This window comes from Oryx dammah, unplaced genomic scaffold, assembly GCF_014754425.2.
Source record: "Oryx dammah isolate SB20612 unplaced genomic scaffold, SCBI_Odam_1.1 HiC_scaffold_24, whole genome shotgun sequence".
NCBI lineage: Eukaryota > Metazoa > Chordata > Mammalia > Artiodactyla > Bovidae > Oryx > Oryx dammah.
Genome location: NW_024070208.1, coordinates 11,986,062 through 12,002,496, shown reverse-complemented (window position 1 = coordinate 12,002,496; position 16,435 = coordinate 11,986,062). Strand labels below are relative to the sequence as shown.

The 16,435-nt window shown below is 39.2% G+C and overlaps 1 protein-coding gene across 1 annotated transcript in view; it reads left to right on the top strand.

Moving 5' to 3' along the window:
- Positions 1 to 16,435, top strand: part of VWA8 (von Willebrand factor A domain containing 8) — a 380,884-nt gene that overhangs the window by 203,869 nt on the left and 160,580 nt on the right. The window contains exons 27-28 of the mRNA XM_040267183.1: positions 11,502 to 11,610; positions 13,393 to 13,531. Of these exons, the coding sequence (XP_040123117.1) occupies positions 11,502 to 11,610; positions 13,393 to 13,531 (248 nt within the window). The remainder of the gene's footprint in view (positions 1 to 11,501; positions 11,611 to 13,392; positions 13,532 to 16,435) is intronic.

Genomic DNA, 16,435 nt, shown 5'->3' with positions numbered 1-16,435 from the left:
TTGCATTTTATAGAGAAAGAATTTGAGGAACAGAGAGGTTACCTCATCTACCTAAGGTTAGAAATCTGATCAGGAGCAGAACTGTAATATGCACAGTTTTAGTTCCAGTTTTAAAGATGAATATAAGCAGATCCATATGCACATGTAGGCAGTTTCTAAATCAGAATTATTCTTTGCATAATGAAAATCACCAATAGTTTTGGTTTAAAAGCACCTTCGAACTTTAGATAATCAACTTGGAAATCATTGACCATGATGTCTTACTTGTAATATACATATGCTTCATAGAGTTGTGATAGATTTGGGGGATTTAGCCATATTTCACAGTGTTGAAAAGCAAGTTGATATAGACTTTTGGCACAACAAAAATCATTTTAAAGACCTTTTCATCCCCAGTTAAGCTTTCCTTTTTCTTTTTTTCTCTTAATAATGAAAGATCATGAAGTAAAACACAAGGTAATTCATTCAGAAAAATAAAAACTCTAGAAAACTTATATTTGACTACCATGCAGAAGAAGCAGACTAGCCATCATTCTTCCTGATTTGGAACACAAAAGGAATTTACTAAGTCTTCTCAAACATTGTAGTCATTTTTACATAAATCAAATATACAAAGACATTATCTCCACCCTCTGAATTTAACTTTGTGTATTTATCTCTTCCTGTCTTCCCTAGGAGACACACCTATCTATAAAATACTTAAATGCTGATTCTTCTTGATCCACACTCTTTGCCCTCAACCCTATTGATTTCTTTTTATAATGCTGCTTGATTTATGAAGCCAGTTTCTTTTTTTTTCCCCCAAAGTATTTGTTGCTTATTTGTTACTGGCAAAGTATCTGTAGTCCATCAGTCATTAATTTTATCAGCAAATAGAATAAAAAATTTGAAGAAATTTATAAGCTTTTATATGTAGCATTTCTCTATGATGTATACCTACTAAATGATGTCCCATTTATTTTTAAAATAAATTAGCAAAAAGAAAATTAAAACACTAATAATTCTACCATCTAGAAACAATTATTATTTAATCCTTCTAGATCTTTCCTAGGGCTCTATGTGTTATTTCAACTGAGCAATATTTCTTTACAGTTTTTTTTTCTGAGTTTTTCTTCTTAATAAAACACATGACCCTGAAAGGAGATCCTTTTTAAAACACTTAATTCCCAATCTTCTTTGTTGAAAAGAAATATATCTACAATAGATTAGATTCTAGCATATATATACTCATCTCACAATCCCACTTTTTTTCTCCTTGCCTCTTGATCCTTGAGTTTTTAGACTTAAAGTATTTATTCTAAACATAATGAACAGATTCTTAAAGCATATAAGTTGCTTTAAGCTAGGCATTTCTCTGGCATTTCAACAAAAGTAAGGAATAAACACATTAATACCAACACTTTGTGTCTTTATGCATATGTTTAAATGTCATTATCCTTTACAGACTCATAGAAATGCTGTTGCTAGCCAGACTGCACAGCTAAAAATGACTGCTGTGTGTGACTGCACTTTTAAAGTGTCCCATAGCTGGTAAAGAAGCCCTATTGGGATCTTGAAATTACTCCTCTGATGTCTTGTTGATGTTTCTATTCTCTCTCTGCTTTCAAATGCTTTATTAAAAACTTTTAAACTTCACTTTTTCAAGTGAAATAAGGTAATTTGAATTAACTCAGTCTAAGATGATATTAGCCAATACTTTTTATTAAATTTATTTAATAGGTTCACATTTTAAATAATTTAAAAACACTGTAGTAGCTGTTGATAGTAGTTGCCTTTGAGAGAGGCCCTGGAAAGGAAAAGGAAAGCCTTACTTTCTGTCCTAACGTGTATTATTTCCTATAGTTTATTTTTTAAATGTCCCCAGACTCTCTGGGCCCTGGAATTTTCCCATTTGTTTTCTTATTTAAATAAAATAAAAATGTTAAAGATTTATTCTGAAATCACTGTTTCTTGGGACCATGGCCTCCAGTACAGCAAAGCTTACACTGCCCTGCAGTGCCTGCCCTGAGGATGTAACATTGACATCCTTACCAATGACAAATGAGAAATCAAGTTAACCAGGCATTTCTGTAGCAGTTCAACATAATATAAGTAAGTTTATGCATTGGTAGGGGCTTCCCCAGTGGCTCAGCGGTAAAAGAATCTGCCTGCCAGTGCAGAGCCACAGGAGATGCAGGTTTGATCCGTGGGTCAGGAAGATCCGCTGGAGGAGAGCATGGCAACCCACTCCAGTATTCTTTCCTGGAGAATCTCCATGGACAGATGGGCTGGAGGGTTACAGTTCATGGGATTGCAAAGAATCAGACACGACTAAAGCAACTTAAGTTTATTCTACGTAGAATCCTTTACTTAACACTACCATCCTCAAAATCACACTTAATAACGTAGTTAGCTTTAGCCAAATAATTATCAATCACTCTGTATATGTGTGTCGCTTCTAAGTCATTACAAATTAAAGAGAGTTGGCTTCCATCTCCAGGCCAACAGCTCCTGTGTTCAAAGGTGGAGTGGATTACCCAGGGGAAAGGTAGGGTGTACTTTCTGTAGACCAGCCTCAGACAGATCTGGACAAACCTGGTTGGGGAGGTACTCAAGGGATCCAGACTTGAAATACTGGATTAAATAACCTTTAATGTCCCTCAGGCTCATAGATTCTGTGGTTCACTGCCCCTAGTTGAATTGGAAAGCTGAACAAGTAGCCACTCTTTTCCCTTATATCAGCAACCGTTCACTACTTTATCAGCCAGTCTCACTGCATGTTTTCATAGAACTCCCAATGAAGGTAGCTGAGGCTGTTTTCCTGTTTGTTGTAAGAGATGTTGATATCTCACTGCAGTGTGTGTTACAGGATCGTGTTTCGTATTGATCTTTCTCTTTAGAGCAGTGCCTGGTGTACATATTTAAGACAGAACAGCTTCGTCTATATTGAATGTCTGTTAAAAGGGTATCTGTCTCGATGAAGACATAAACCTGTGTCAGTCGAGTGTATGCTCCTTGGTTCTGGTTCATCACAACAAAGATTTGGAGTGACGGACATTAAAGCCCTCGGCGTGTCACAGCTCTCAGGTCTTGGACAGACCGTGTTACAGCTCTGAGGTCTCGAACGGACCGTGTTATAGCTCTTAGACAAATCAGTGTTACAGCTCCGTGTTACAGCTTTATTTTATTTAGAAAATAGCAGGAAAATCCATCTTTGAGGCATGAGGGCATGTCGGCCCAAGGACGCAAAAAGAAGAGCGCCCCAGCACGTGGGAGAGAGAGAGAGACCCCCAGCCCTTTGGCTCCTCTTTTTATATGTTTTTTCTCCCCCTGGGCCTGCCCTATGTAAATTGGGCTAGCCAGGAGTGTGGTTTGTTCTACCTGAGGTCCTCACTCTGGTCCTCGGACCTTCCTTTGTTCTATTTTCACGGGCTTTTCTCTTCCTTGTCTTTTAGCCACCGCCATTCTGGACTCCTGTGTCCTATTCTAACTGCCTAACACCTGTATCTATCTTTTTCCACATAAAGACTTATCCTGTGTAACTGGAATATCAATGAAGCTGCTTCTTCTCTGACCAAGACTAACTGTGGGGTCTTCCAAGTACTGAAAGTGTTAGTCACTCAGTCGTGTCTGACTCTTTGCAACCCCATGGACTGTAGCCCACCAGAACCCCCTGTCCATGGAATTCTCCAGGCAAGAATACTGGAGTGGGTTGCCATTCCCTTCTCCAGGGGATCTTCCTGACCCAAGGATCAAACCCAGGTCTCCTGCATTGCAGGCAGATTCTTTACTGTCTGAGCCACCAGGGAAGCCCCAAATACCAGGAGACATCAAAAAGAACATCCCCAACCAGGGTTCTCTCTAGAGTAATTTCATTAGGTTTATTTTTGACTGTAAGAGTGATTATCAGTTTACTATTTATCCCATTAAATTAAAAGACTCTCAATGTTTTGTGCTTCCCTTTCCATTTTCCAAACTATTATATGCTGTAATTGTCCTATTAAAGAGTTAGTTTTTACAAATGAGTTCATTGTATTGATCACGAAGTTCTAAGGAATACAATTCTTCTCTTTGTGATGATTTACTTTCACTTTGTAAAAGAGCTCTTTAGTTTTCAAAACCAGTAAGATTTACATAATGACATCTGAGATGAGATGGTTGGATGCCATCACTGACTCTGTGGACAAGTTTGAGCAGACTCCGGGAGATAGTAAAGGACAGGGAAGCCTGGAGCACTGCAGTTGCTGCAGGGGTCACAAAGATTGAACATGACTAGCAACTGAATAAACAATGACATCTCAGAACTATTATAAGCAGAAGGGTGGTATTAGGTTTTATAGTTTCACAGTCCTTGCCCTTATTCTCTTGGTATATTTTGAAGTAGCTTCACAGTCATTTTATTAAAACTTGCTTTCACTTCCTTTATGGGGTTGCACAGAAAAATTTTAAAATATAACCAATCTACATAGAAATTGTCAAGATCTGTGAATCTTCTTCAATACTCATCTTCAACAGTCTCACAGAATTATCCTTGATCCTTTAGGCATTTGTAAATGATCTCTGTCACCTGGCTGGGTAGAAATCCCGAATCCCAACCAATTGGTAACTCTTTCAAACATAAACATACTTTCATCCTTTGTTGAGAGTTAGGTAATCAAGATTCAGTGAGGATGATCTGCTGTGGTGGTTTGCAACTTGCCATCAAGATGAGAAACAAGTAGGTGAAGCTGTTGGCACTTGTAATGTAACCAAGCATTCATTCATTTGGGCTTCCCTGGTGGCTCAGCAGTAACAAATCCACTTGCAGTGGAGGAGCCGAAGGAGATGTCATCAGGAAGAGCCCCTGGAGGAGGACCTGGCTACCCACTCCAGTATTCTTGCCTGAAGAATCCCATGGACAGAGGAGACTGGTGGACTGCAGTCCATAGAGTGGCAAAAAGCCAGACCCGACTGAAGCGACGTAGCATGCAACATGCATGCATTCGTTCATTTAGCAAACACGATTGCACGTTTGAAAAGTGAAAATGTTGGTCGCTTAGTTGTGTCCAATTCTTTGCAACCCCATGGACTGCCAGTACAGGAGACACAAGAGACTCCAGTTCGATCCCTGGGTCAGGAAGATCCCCTGGAATGGAAAATGGCAAACCTGCTCCAGTATTCTTGCCTGGAAAATTCCATGGAGGGAGGAGCCTGGCGGGCTAGAGTCCATGGGTCCCAGAGAGTCAGACAGGACTGAGTGACTAAACAAACACACCCATTGAACATTTACATGGTGAACACTAAATGAGGAGTCAAAAATCTAAAAGAGAAGGCTCAGAGTCTGCCTTCAAGGAGACCATAATAATCGGGGAAGCACTCAGGTGAAGAGTGTCTTGTGTTCTGACAAGAGCGAGTAAAGAGGTAGGGTTGCTGCCTTCTGCCCCAGGGGGAGATTCAAGGACAATCACCAGGCTAAATCTTTACAGGATGAATAGGTGTTCTCCTGGCTAATAAAGGAGAAGAAAGAGCTTCAAGCAGAGACAGTTTTACAGGGCATGCTGCATGGTGAGACAGAAAGAGGAGAGTTGAGGGAACCGTAGAAGAATTTGAAGCCAGAGAGTAACATGGTCTGATTCATAAGTTAGAAAGACCCCTCTAAGTTTTCTAAAGATGAGAAACTGAAAGCAGGAAGACCTGCCTATTGGAAAGCAACTGCAGTGATTCCAGTGATGAACCGTGGGAGCTTACGCTGTGGCAGTGGGGATAAAAAAGAGGGGCATGGGATGAGAGGTTTCCATAGCAGAATTGATGAATTCTAAGTGGCAGAGATTCAGGCGAGTAGGATGTACGCCTAACTTTCAATGAATTAGCAATCTTGAGGAAACATGTAAACTCTCAATCTTATTATGCAATGTTACATTCAAAGTGCTGTATTCACAGTAGGGTTTCTCGTCCTATGAGTCCTTCTTGTGGGAAATAATAGTAGTTTGGGGGTTTTTTGTTTGTTTTCTGGGAAAATTTCCAACTGGGAGAGTTTCAGCCCAAGTCATTGTTGATGTGAATAACTAGAAAAGGAAAGAGTTTAAGATTTAAAAATACTAAGATGTGGTTGGTAAAGCAGATGGCAGGGAAAAAAAGAAGTTTTTGCAGTGAAATTTGAAGAGAGTTGAGGGAAAGGAAACCCAAGCCCCAGACCTGTAGTCTCACAGCTCCTGTGAAGAGGGAGAAAGAGATGTGTGGAGCTTGGTGACTACATCTGCTTTAGCATGGAGTGACCCTGGGCAGCAGCGCTAACTACACAGTGTCAACCTGTATATGGGGGAGCTATCTGAGAAGTGTTAGCCAAGAAAGACAAGTTTCCCCAGGTCTTTTTTTCATCTCATGCATCCAGATGACTTTTCATTTCTGTGACCACAGCAGGATCTTGGTGGCAGAGGTGCACGAATCTAAGTTGTAAACTGAAAACCATAATGTCTAAATGCAGAGCCAGACAGTGAAAGGAAAAACACATATAATATTCGTGTACACATCATTTGCAGCAAAGCAAAATTTATTTCCCAGCAACATGCAAGACTGAGGAGAGGGAAATTCAGAAGTTTCTTGCAACAAGGGAGGCTCACTGGGGGCAGTAGTACCCATTATTAGTAGTTTAAAGTGTTAAAGGTGGCGTTTCTATTTTCATTATGTAAAGTGTTGACTTTTTATTTTAGAAAGGATAAATATTTGCAAGGGACTTCATGGATTTACTTCTGACCATGCTCTCTATCAGCCCTTAAATTTGAAAACTGCAGATACTACAGAACTCTATCCTAAGAGTTCCTAAGAGTTCCACATGTACAAATTTCCATGGAACCCTGGGCGAGAGATTCATTTTGCCCAGAAAGAAATGTGGGAGAAGGATGTAAGAGGGAGTGACATTTGAACTGGGCTTTAAGAATGAGAAAGATTTCATCAAAGAGGCAATAGCAGAAAGGAGTTCTGGGCTGAAGTAAAAACCTCATGGAAGCAGGAAGATGCAGAGTATGTGGAAGAACAGCAAGTAGCAATTCACAGTAACTAAGGCATATGCTCCAGTATTCTGGCCTGAAGAATTCCATGGACTATATAGTCCATGGGGTCTCAGAGAGTCGGACACGACTGAGCGACTTTCACTTCACTTCACCCAAGTGATGAGTGAGAGGAAGGGTCAGAACCAAAGGTGGAAATATTTGTCAGGGTTATTCTGTTAAAGGTTCCAGTAAACTCAGTTGGATAGTGCTACTTACTTTTTGCCAAAGGTTAGATTTAAAACATTAGGAACAAGCGAGGCCCTGTAAAATTGGAGTTGTTCTTTCTCTTCTCAAAGATGGTAATAGTTGGTGAATTTTTGAGAGTTGGTGAAACTACCCTGAAGGGTTCCATTATTCCCATGAAAATTAGTAGTTCTTGTGGTAAGGAAATGTTTTAGGAATTGTTGATAATAGGTATGTCAACAACTTCCAATTGCATAATGCCCCTAGAAAGATCCAAATCTTTTTCATGTGTTTCTTTCATACTCCAGAAATAGTTTTGGCAAATGTTCAGAGAAGGCAGAAATTTGCCAGAACATACTCGTTAAAACCCCAGCTCACCTCTTTATGGAAACAATCTTAGACAAATCTTTTGAATGTCATTCAGACCCTCTAACTCGACTTTGGTGTCCATATGCATCATGTTATGAAATGTATGCATGCTTAAATTTTTTCCTTTCTGTAATTTGCCTAAGTGCTGCAATTTGACCTGAGTCATAATTTTGAAAGTCACCATTTCTTTTTTAGTTAAAACTTCCAGATCTTTATTAATACTTCCACAAGGGATTAAGAAACATCACAACATATGAATTGAAGTACTTCAGTGTTTTAAAAAACATAAATTCATGAATGACACTGAAGATAAAAAGTAGTACTATTTATAAGTCTTAAGTTCATTGTCTTCTCCCTTAAAATCAAACCCAGATATCATTCCAGGTAGGACTTTAACAAAGTTAAACAATACAAGTAACAGGATCTTAAAACTATGGAAAATACCATAGTTGTTTCAATCAAATCAGATATAACAACTTAAGTCTGGTTGGAGATGGATGACAGATTTCAGTAATGGTATAGGGCCGTTTGCTAACTGATTATTAGTTTAGAGTTACCCTTAAATTAATGTTGAATATATTTCAAATTCCAAAGCTTGTTCATGCATTTGATTATAATTCCCCTTGCCCCTAATTGGACTTTCCTGGTAGCTCAGGTGGTAAAGAATCTGCCCACAATGCAGGAGACCCAGGTTCCATCCCTGGGTCGGGAAGATCCCCTGAAGAAGAGAATGGCTACCCACTCTAGTATTCTTGCCTGGAGAATCCCATGGACAGAGGAGTCTGGCGGAGTATAGTCCATGGGGTCACAAAGAGTCAGACACAACTGAAGCGACTTAGCATGCATGCAGTAACTTATTGAAGGGGAGAGAGTTAATAACCGTCAAATTTTTCCACAATGTATTGGGAAAACTTAGTAGTGGAAAATAAATGAGGGGCTTTGGTTTACCTCATTTGGCCACCCTAGAGCCCACAGGAAGTCTAGAAACACCTCCTGGTATTACTAAGAGGCAGATAGAATCAGTTTGATTGGGTAACTTCAGAACACCCTGCATATGTGACTTTCAGTTGCAATTGCTAACGCTAATAGCATCTTGTTACTTGATTTCAAAACAGATTCTGTATGGGGTACCTGAAGGTCCTTCCCATACTCTGCCAACCAAACAGCTAGTGCTATTTTTAAATGGAAGCAGGCAGTCTGTAATTTCCATGACCGTTACTTAGAGTGAGTTGGCAAGTTCAAAGCAGCTTTCATGAATATTCCCTGGGGGTTGTCAGTAAAAATTGGAAGTCTAGTAAAGTTATTTTTTTCCCAAATGGATGAAGGTTTTGGTTTTATTTTGTTTTTAGCATCTGTATGATATTTTGTGAGATTATTAAAGGATATATCAGACCAGTTTTTTAGGCTTTATTTCAACCTATCAACCGAGCATAATTTTTATTAAGCAACGCTCCATCTCTGATTAGATTTCCAGATGTGTAACTGTTTCTGTTGTCTTCAAAGAGACAATTTGGGCTGCATGTAGAGCTCCTTTTTATCAGCTTTTAAAAAGCAATTTTGTCTACAGGCACCTATTCTACTGATATGGCCTGGCACATCTTTGCAACTCCATGGACTGCAGCCCACCAGGCTCCTCAGTCCATGGAATTTTCCAGGCAAGAATACTGGAATGGGTTGCCATTTCCTTCTCCAGGGGATCTTCCCAACCCAGGGATCAAACCTGTGTCTGTTGTGTCTCTTGCATTGGTAGGTGGGTTCTTTACCAGCTAAGCCACCAGGGAAGCCCCTTCTATTGATAGGTGTAGATAATTTTATTCTGATTATTTATATTCACTCCAGAACCAAAGGTTATGCAAGATCTACCACTGATACTTCACTCCACTCTCTAAAATGGTCATCAGAGACTCCCCCAGTCCTTAGAAGAAACCAGAATCTTACAGATTATTGCCTTCATCTCACAAAGGAAAAAATTAACCCTCAGAGAAATTATCTAACTTTTCTTTCACAAGTCTGCAGAGCACTCGAACACACTAAATCTACACTAGAAAGAAATTAGGTGTATCTCCTTTCTTTGTTTTCTGCTCTGTTTTTAGAAACCTAATTCCCCTTTGGTGAACTGCTGAAGGCAGTGAATACTGTTCATTCCCTAAACAAGCAGAGAGAGATTCTAGTCTACAAGGTCTTTCCTTTTGACATGGGAATGTGTTTTATTACCTTAAGAGAGAACAGTTATAGTAAATCCCCTAACTCAGTGCCTCTACACCTCATTAGTGGTAAAAAAAAAAAAAAAAGGGGAAATAAGTGATGACCAATCAGAATAATTGTCCACGTACTTAAAATGTATTTTAAATGATAGATACAAAGCATATATGCCCTTTTGGATGATTTATGTTATGATTAATTTCAATGTAAATTTCTTTTAGATTTCCTTCCTGTGATGTTGAACATTAACATTTCAAAGGACAAAAGTTATATTCCACCAGAATACTTGGTTTCACTATTCTATGCAAAAAAAATCTAAGCCTTCCATGGTCTTATTAAGCACATGGAGATATTTTGTCAGACTTACTCTTTTACTGAAAATAAAGTGATTTTCTCAATATCAATATGTACTCTTTTAATGATCATGAAGCTTATTTCAAGCATTCATTTCAATTTTTAGTCATAGAATGCCTTACTTTTGAAGAACTTTTAACCCTGAATCATTTTTGGTCTTCACTTACCATGGAATAAGAAATTCATGATGAATTAAATGACAAATTAATGGTTTCTTTTGTAAAGATTCCAAAAAATTTAGTATGATTAAAAAGTAAAGGCTTTATTCTAAAAAAATTTATCTGTGGTTTTGTCCTTTAGCGTTGCGATATTTGTTTTTGCAAGTTATTTTATTTAAAAGTACCTTTAGATAAAATGGAATCTAGACATAGAATAATTCCATTAGAAGTCAGCATAGTAGCTCCCATGGTAGGGGTAATGACTGAAATAGTCCAAGGGAGTTTCTCAGTGTTGGTGATGCTTGAGTGCTGGACACTTAGGTGTGCTCAGGAGTAAGTGGCACGTTTGTGTGAATGTTTCTGTAGGTATTTTATGTCAGTTCAAAGTAAAAAAAAGATTAAAGTGCTAAAGTAGGTCCTATGAAATTTGCCCTGTACAACTTAGAAACATGTGACCTGTAGAATTCTGGTGGTGGTGTTTAGTCCCTGCGTTGTGTCTGACTCTTTGTGATACCATGGTCTGGGGCCCACCAGGCTCCTCTGTCCATGGGATTTCCCAGGCAAGAGTGCTGTAGTGGTTTGCCATTTCCTTCTCCAGGGAATCTTCCTGACCCAGGGATCGAACTCACATCTCCTGCATTGACAGGCAGATTCTTTACCACTGAGCCACCTGGAAATCCCAGTAGTATTCGGTACTACTTATTATTTGATTTCAAATTTAAGAGAATAGAATGAAAAAAAAAAACTGATGAATTGCTCCATTTTTTCCCTAAGTCCTTTCTGTTACTCTAATAAGAATTTAGATGTTAAATTACTAAGTATTTACCAATTCAGGGAAAAAATACTTAAACATTAATTATATTTGTCATTATGGTAAAAACAGCGTAGGACGTTACCTTCTGAGTTTCTGAAATGTGAATTCTTTTATTTTTCAGGTATATTTTAAACATCCTATTAAAGACTATCTTTTAATAAAATGAAGTAGAACTCACTTTGAAGTAAAGTATTCTTCAGATTTATTTATGTGATCAGTAATACATGGCAACCCACTCCAGTACTCTGGCTTGGAGAATTCCATGGACAGAGGAGTCTGGCAGGCTACAGTCCATAAACTCATAAAGAGTTGGACACGACTGAGCAACTAAACACTTTCAATGCATGGTTCTTATTTTTTCCTGTGACTTGGAAACAAGGAGAAATGTTTACTCTTCAAATTAATCTTTGACAGGTTGCCTCTGCCGGAGCAGACCTTCATGGGCTACTGGACAGTTGGTCAGTCAAGAAATGGAATGCAAAAACTGCTGTGTCCAGCAGAAACTCATCATATAGACGTTAAGGTTGATATCATTATTTCTTCATTAGAATATTGAATGTTATCTGTTTTTCAGTATCTTCCCTAGAGGAAAATCTATTCAATCTTAGAGATGACTTATTCTGATGTTATTTCAGAATAGATTTAGCTTCTTCTGTGATTCTCAAGTGAGTGTGGCCTCTGAGGGTCATGATATAGGTAATGGCTAGTGATTGGTAGAATTCGTAAGAGCTAATCTGTATTTCAGGAAAGTCAGATCGGACAGTTACTCCATTATGTTTGTTTTCAAGAAAAAAGGCAAAGAAATATCAATCATTAGTTGCAGTAGCAATCCCGCTAGGTTTGACTAGGGAATTAGCTGCTTATAAAATCAATAGCAAGGACAAGAGGGACAGAAGTCAAGGGGCCACCACTGGACTTTTGGTTTCAGGATCAGTGTTTTTGCTTCTGCACAGTAAGACCGGACTAGCAAACTTTTCCTGTAAGGGGCTGGATAGTGGTGGCTCAGTGGTAAAAAACCCACCTACCAATGCAGAAGACATTAGAGACCGGGGTTCGATCCCTGCTCCAGGAAGACCCCCTACAGCAGGAAATGGCAACACACTCCAGTATTCTTGCCTGGAAAATTCCAAGGACAGAGGAGCCTGACTGGCTACAGTCCATAAGCTTGCAAAGAATCGAACACGACTGAGCAACTGAGCACGCACACACACACACACACGAGTAAATATTTTAGGCATGGTGGCCATACAGATTCTGTCACAGCTACTCAACTTTGCCGTGGTAACACGGAAGCAGCCTCAGGCAATACATTAACAAATGAGTGACACTGTGTCCTACTAAAACTTTATTGACACAGTCAGGGAGTGGATCAGACTTGACCTGTGAGCTACAGTTTGTCAGCTCTTGTAGAAGAGCATAGACTCTGACCGCTCATATTTGTTAGATTCTCCTTGTCCACACTGACTGTAGGAGGATAGCTTCTGCTGCTCATCTGCCTTACAAATCTCATGCAAGTGCATTTAATTGGCAGAAGCTAAATCATATCCAGAATGCTTGCTGCAAAGGAGTACAAGAAATGTAGTATTTAGTCACCTAGCTCCTCAGATACAATCTAGACAGAAGGGGTAATAGCACCCATGAACGTGTGCAGGCTCAGTCACTCAGTTGTGCCTGACTCTTTGTGACCCCACGGACTGTATAGCCCACCAGGCTCCTGTGTCCATGGAATTTTCCCGACAAGAATACTGGAGTGTTTCGCCACTTCCTACTCCGAGGGATCTTCTTAACCCAGGGACGGAACCCGTCTCCTGCACCTGCTGTATTGACAGTGGGTTGTTTTACCACTACACCACGTGGGAAGCCCCGGCTGCCACAATAGTCAATAGCTGACCCGAAAAGTTCTGATTAATTAAGGACTCTAAGGGCATGCAAATCAACTGTATTTAAAAACTTATTCTCCTGGTTTGGACAGCTCTGGGTCCCCATACTTGGAGTTCAAAACTTGCAGTTGGTTTAGGAAAGAGTAAAGTAATGAGAACTCCTGTGGGATTTTATATCTGATATATTTTCTTAGGAAAAAGCAAATGAGAAATTAAATACAATAGCACATGTGAAAGCCTTTATAAATGCAACTATATATTATTATTGTCATAAGTATCATGCCAGTCAATAAAATGAGAAGAGGCATGTCAAGATAGTGAGTATTTGAATTGAAAATCTTAGTTTGGAAGAACTCTAACTTTTCTATGTTTTTATAACTACCCAAATATCTTATTGCAGATAACTACTTTTTTTTTTTAAATAGGGTCCAGCAATTATACACATACAGGAGTATCCAATAGAAAGACATGAAGGAAGATCCCAAACTTTTACTGAAGAATGTAGCTCCTGGAGGTTACCACTGGATGAAATGAACTTAATCTGTGACGTAGCTACAACACATGGTATGTCAGTTTATTCTTTTGATTTTTCCTTCCTGCACTGATTGTTTTAAAAACCGGATCAAAATAATCTTTAGACTTCAAGAAGTCTATGCTAGACTCAGTAACTGTGCCATTCTTGGATTGGATAGCAATTATATGTAATTTAGATCTAATTTCCTATAACAACCTAACAAAATACTATTGTGGAATCCACATAAGCATGGCTGAGTTTATATGCATGTCTGTTTCTCATTACAATTGCCGCACAAAGTTAAACTCACCCCAGGCTCATGCTAAAAATAGAAAGGGGAAAGAAAAAGGAAAAACATTGGATTTTTTTGGCTGGGATTCCAGTTTGGTGATTACATGTATTCTGAAAGCAGGGTTGGAGGATTTGCAGTCATTAAACCTCTCATTGTAAAGAATGGCAAATAAAGATGTGAATTTTTGGCATCTGCATGTCTGAACTGTTGCCATTACCTACTGATTCATGCAGTGTGTCCTGGGTACTTTTTGGCAGAAGTTTTCAATTGATGGCAGTCACTAAGGTGATTATCAACAGAAGTGATGACGGGGGAAGGCAGAGAGTCACTAACTTATCTACAATGGGGATTATTCAGGCAAAACTTAGGAAGCAAGCTTTTGTTTGTGTACATTCTATCGACGTTTATTCCTAAAATCAGCTATGTTGAATAAAAATATGTGCTTTTAAAATGTACAGGGTTTTTCCTGGTAACAAACTGGTGTTCCTATTAAGATATTTTACATTCACTGTGTGTTGGGTTTATTCGTCACTTAGTCGTGTCTGACTCTTTGTGACCCCATGATCATATGTGACCCGCCAGTCTCCTCTGTCCATGGAGTTCTCTAGACAAGAATACTGGAGCGGGTTGCCATTTCCTTCTCCAAGGGATCTTCCTACCCAGGGATCAAACTCCAGTCTCCTACACTGCAAGTGGATTCTCTACTGACTGAGCCATCCGGGAAGCCCTGTTATGTAGAGAATAATGTGAATGTAGAAAGTGAAGAGGAACCAAAGAGCCTCTTGATGAAAGTGAAAGAGGACAGTGAAAAAGTCGGCTTAAAGCTCAACATTGAGAAAACTAAGATCATGGCATCTGGTCCCATCACTTCATGGCAAATAGATGGGGAAACAGTGGAAACAGTGACAGACTTTATTTTGGGGGGCTCCAGAATCACTGCAGATGGTGATTGCAGCCATGAAATTAAAAGATGCTTACTTACTCCTTGGAAGGAAAGTTATGACCAACCTAGACAGCATATTAAAAAGCAGAGACATTACCTTGCTAACAAAGGTCCGTCTAGTCAAGACCATGGTTTTTCCAGTGGTCATGTATGGATGTGAGAGTTAGACTATAAAGAAAGCTGAGCACCGAAGAATTGATGCTTTTGAACTGTGGTGTTGGAGAAGACTCCTGAGAGTCCCTTGGACTGCAAAGAGATCCAGCCAGTCCATCCTAAAGGAGATCAGTCCTGGGTGTTCATTGGAAGGACTGATGCTGAAGCTGAAACTCCAATACTTTGGCCACTTGATGCAAAGAACTGACTCATTGGAAAAGACCCTGATGCTGGGAAAGATTGAAGGCAGGAGGAGAAGGGGACAACAGAGGATGAGATGGTTGGATGGCATCACCAACTTGACGGACATGAGTTTGGGTAAACTCTGAGAGTGGGTGGTGGAACAGGGAGGCCTGGCGTGCTGCAGTCCATGGGGTTGCAAAAAGTTGGACATGACTGAGCGACTGAACTGAACTGAAAATGTCTTAATAGCAACACCAGTCCCTCACATAATTTAACCAACAAAAACCCTGTACATTTTAGAAGCACATATTTTTACTCAACATAGCTAAAATTGGGAACAAACATCCACAGAACGTACATGAGCAGAGAATACGTATAGATCTTACCAATAAAGTTTGAACTTTGGCTCTTGTCTCATTTTTAGAGATTGTAAATAAGTATGCTGTGAACCTCTGCCTCATGTCTATGACAGGGGTCGTTAAACCTTGTCACAGTCTCACAGTTCTTCTCAATGCAGCATTCCAGGCAGCCACGGCCAGCTGGTCAGAACTGGTCCTTAAAAGTGAAACTCATTTGCTGTCCCTCACATAATTTCACCCTCTGTTTCAGTACTGTCCACATTTGCAAACTGGGCCTTCGTGTTGTTTTTTTTAATGTTTTTTTTTTTTTGCCTATTTTGTATTTGGGAGAGAAAAGATGTTCTTGGGTCTCTTAGAATCAGTTAGTTAGATAGATATGCTTGAGCCACAGGCCAAACAGTACTTAATGCTGTAACAAGAGAAGACAATTGATGTTTATGAAGCATATTGCTATTAATACTTTTATTATATTTCCTAGTTCCCTATGCTGTATACAGAGTTGCTCAATAAATGTTGAATTGAATTTATCTGTGCTGATAGACACATTAAAAACTTTCTTAAATTATAAGTTATATCATTCTGATATTTGGAACTGCACTACATATAGTTCACGGTGTCTCCTAAATAATGCCTTTCTCTGATCTTCTGCTGACTTGTGTTTCTTATCAATGGTAGCTTGTTTGTTTAATTTATCTTTATATATATATTTGGTCTTTATGTGTACACGTTACACACACACACATACATGCATTATATTTTTTTTCCCTGAAATTTCCAACATAGGCCCGCATATCTCATTATCATAGCTTATACCTTAGTTTGGGGTTCAGAAAATATGACCACTTGTAAATAGATACCTGGATGATGAGTGATATTAGCAGTGATTATTATACAGAAGCAGCTTAATCCCTTGCTTTAGGGTGCCCGGAAATAGAGATTATGGTTAACAGTCTAGAACCTGGCTACTCAAAGGGATGCCCTCAAGCCTAGAGCAGTGACATTTCCTGGGAGCTCATTGGAAAGG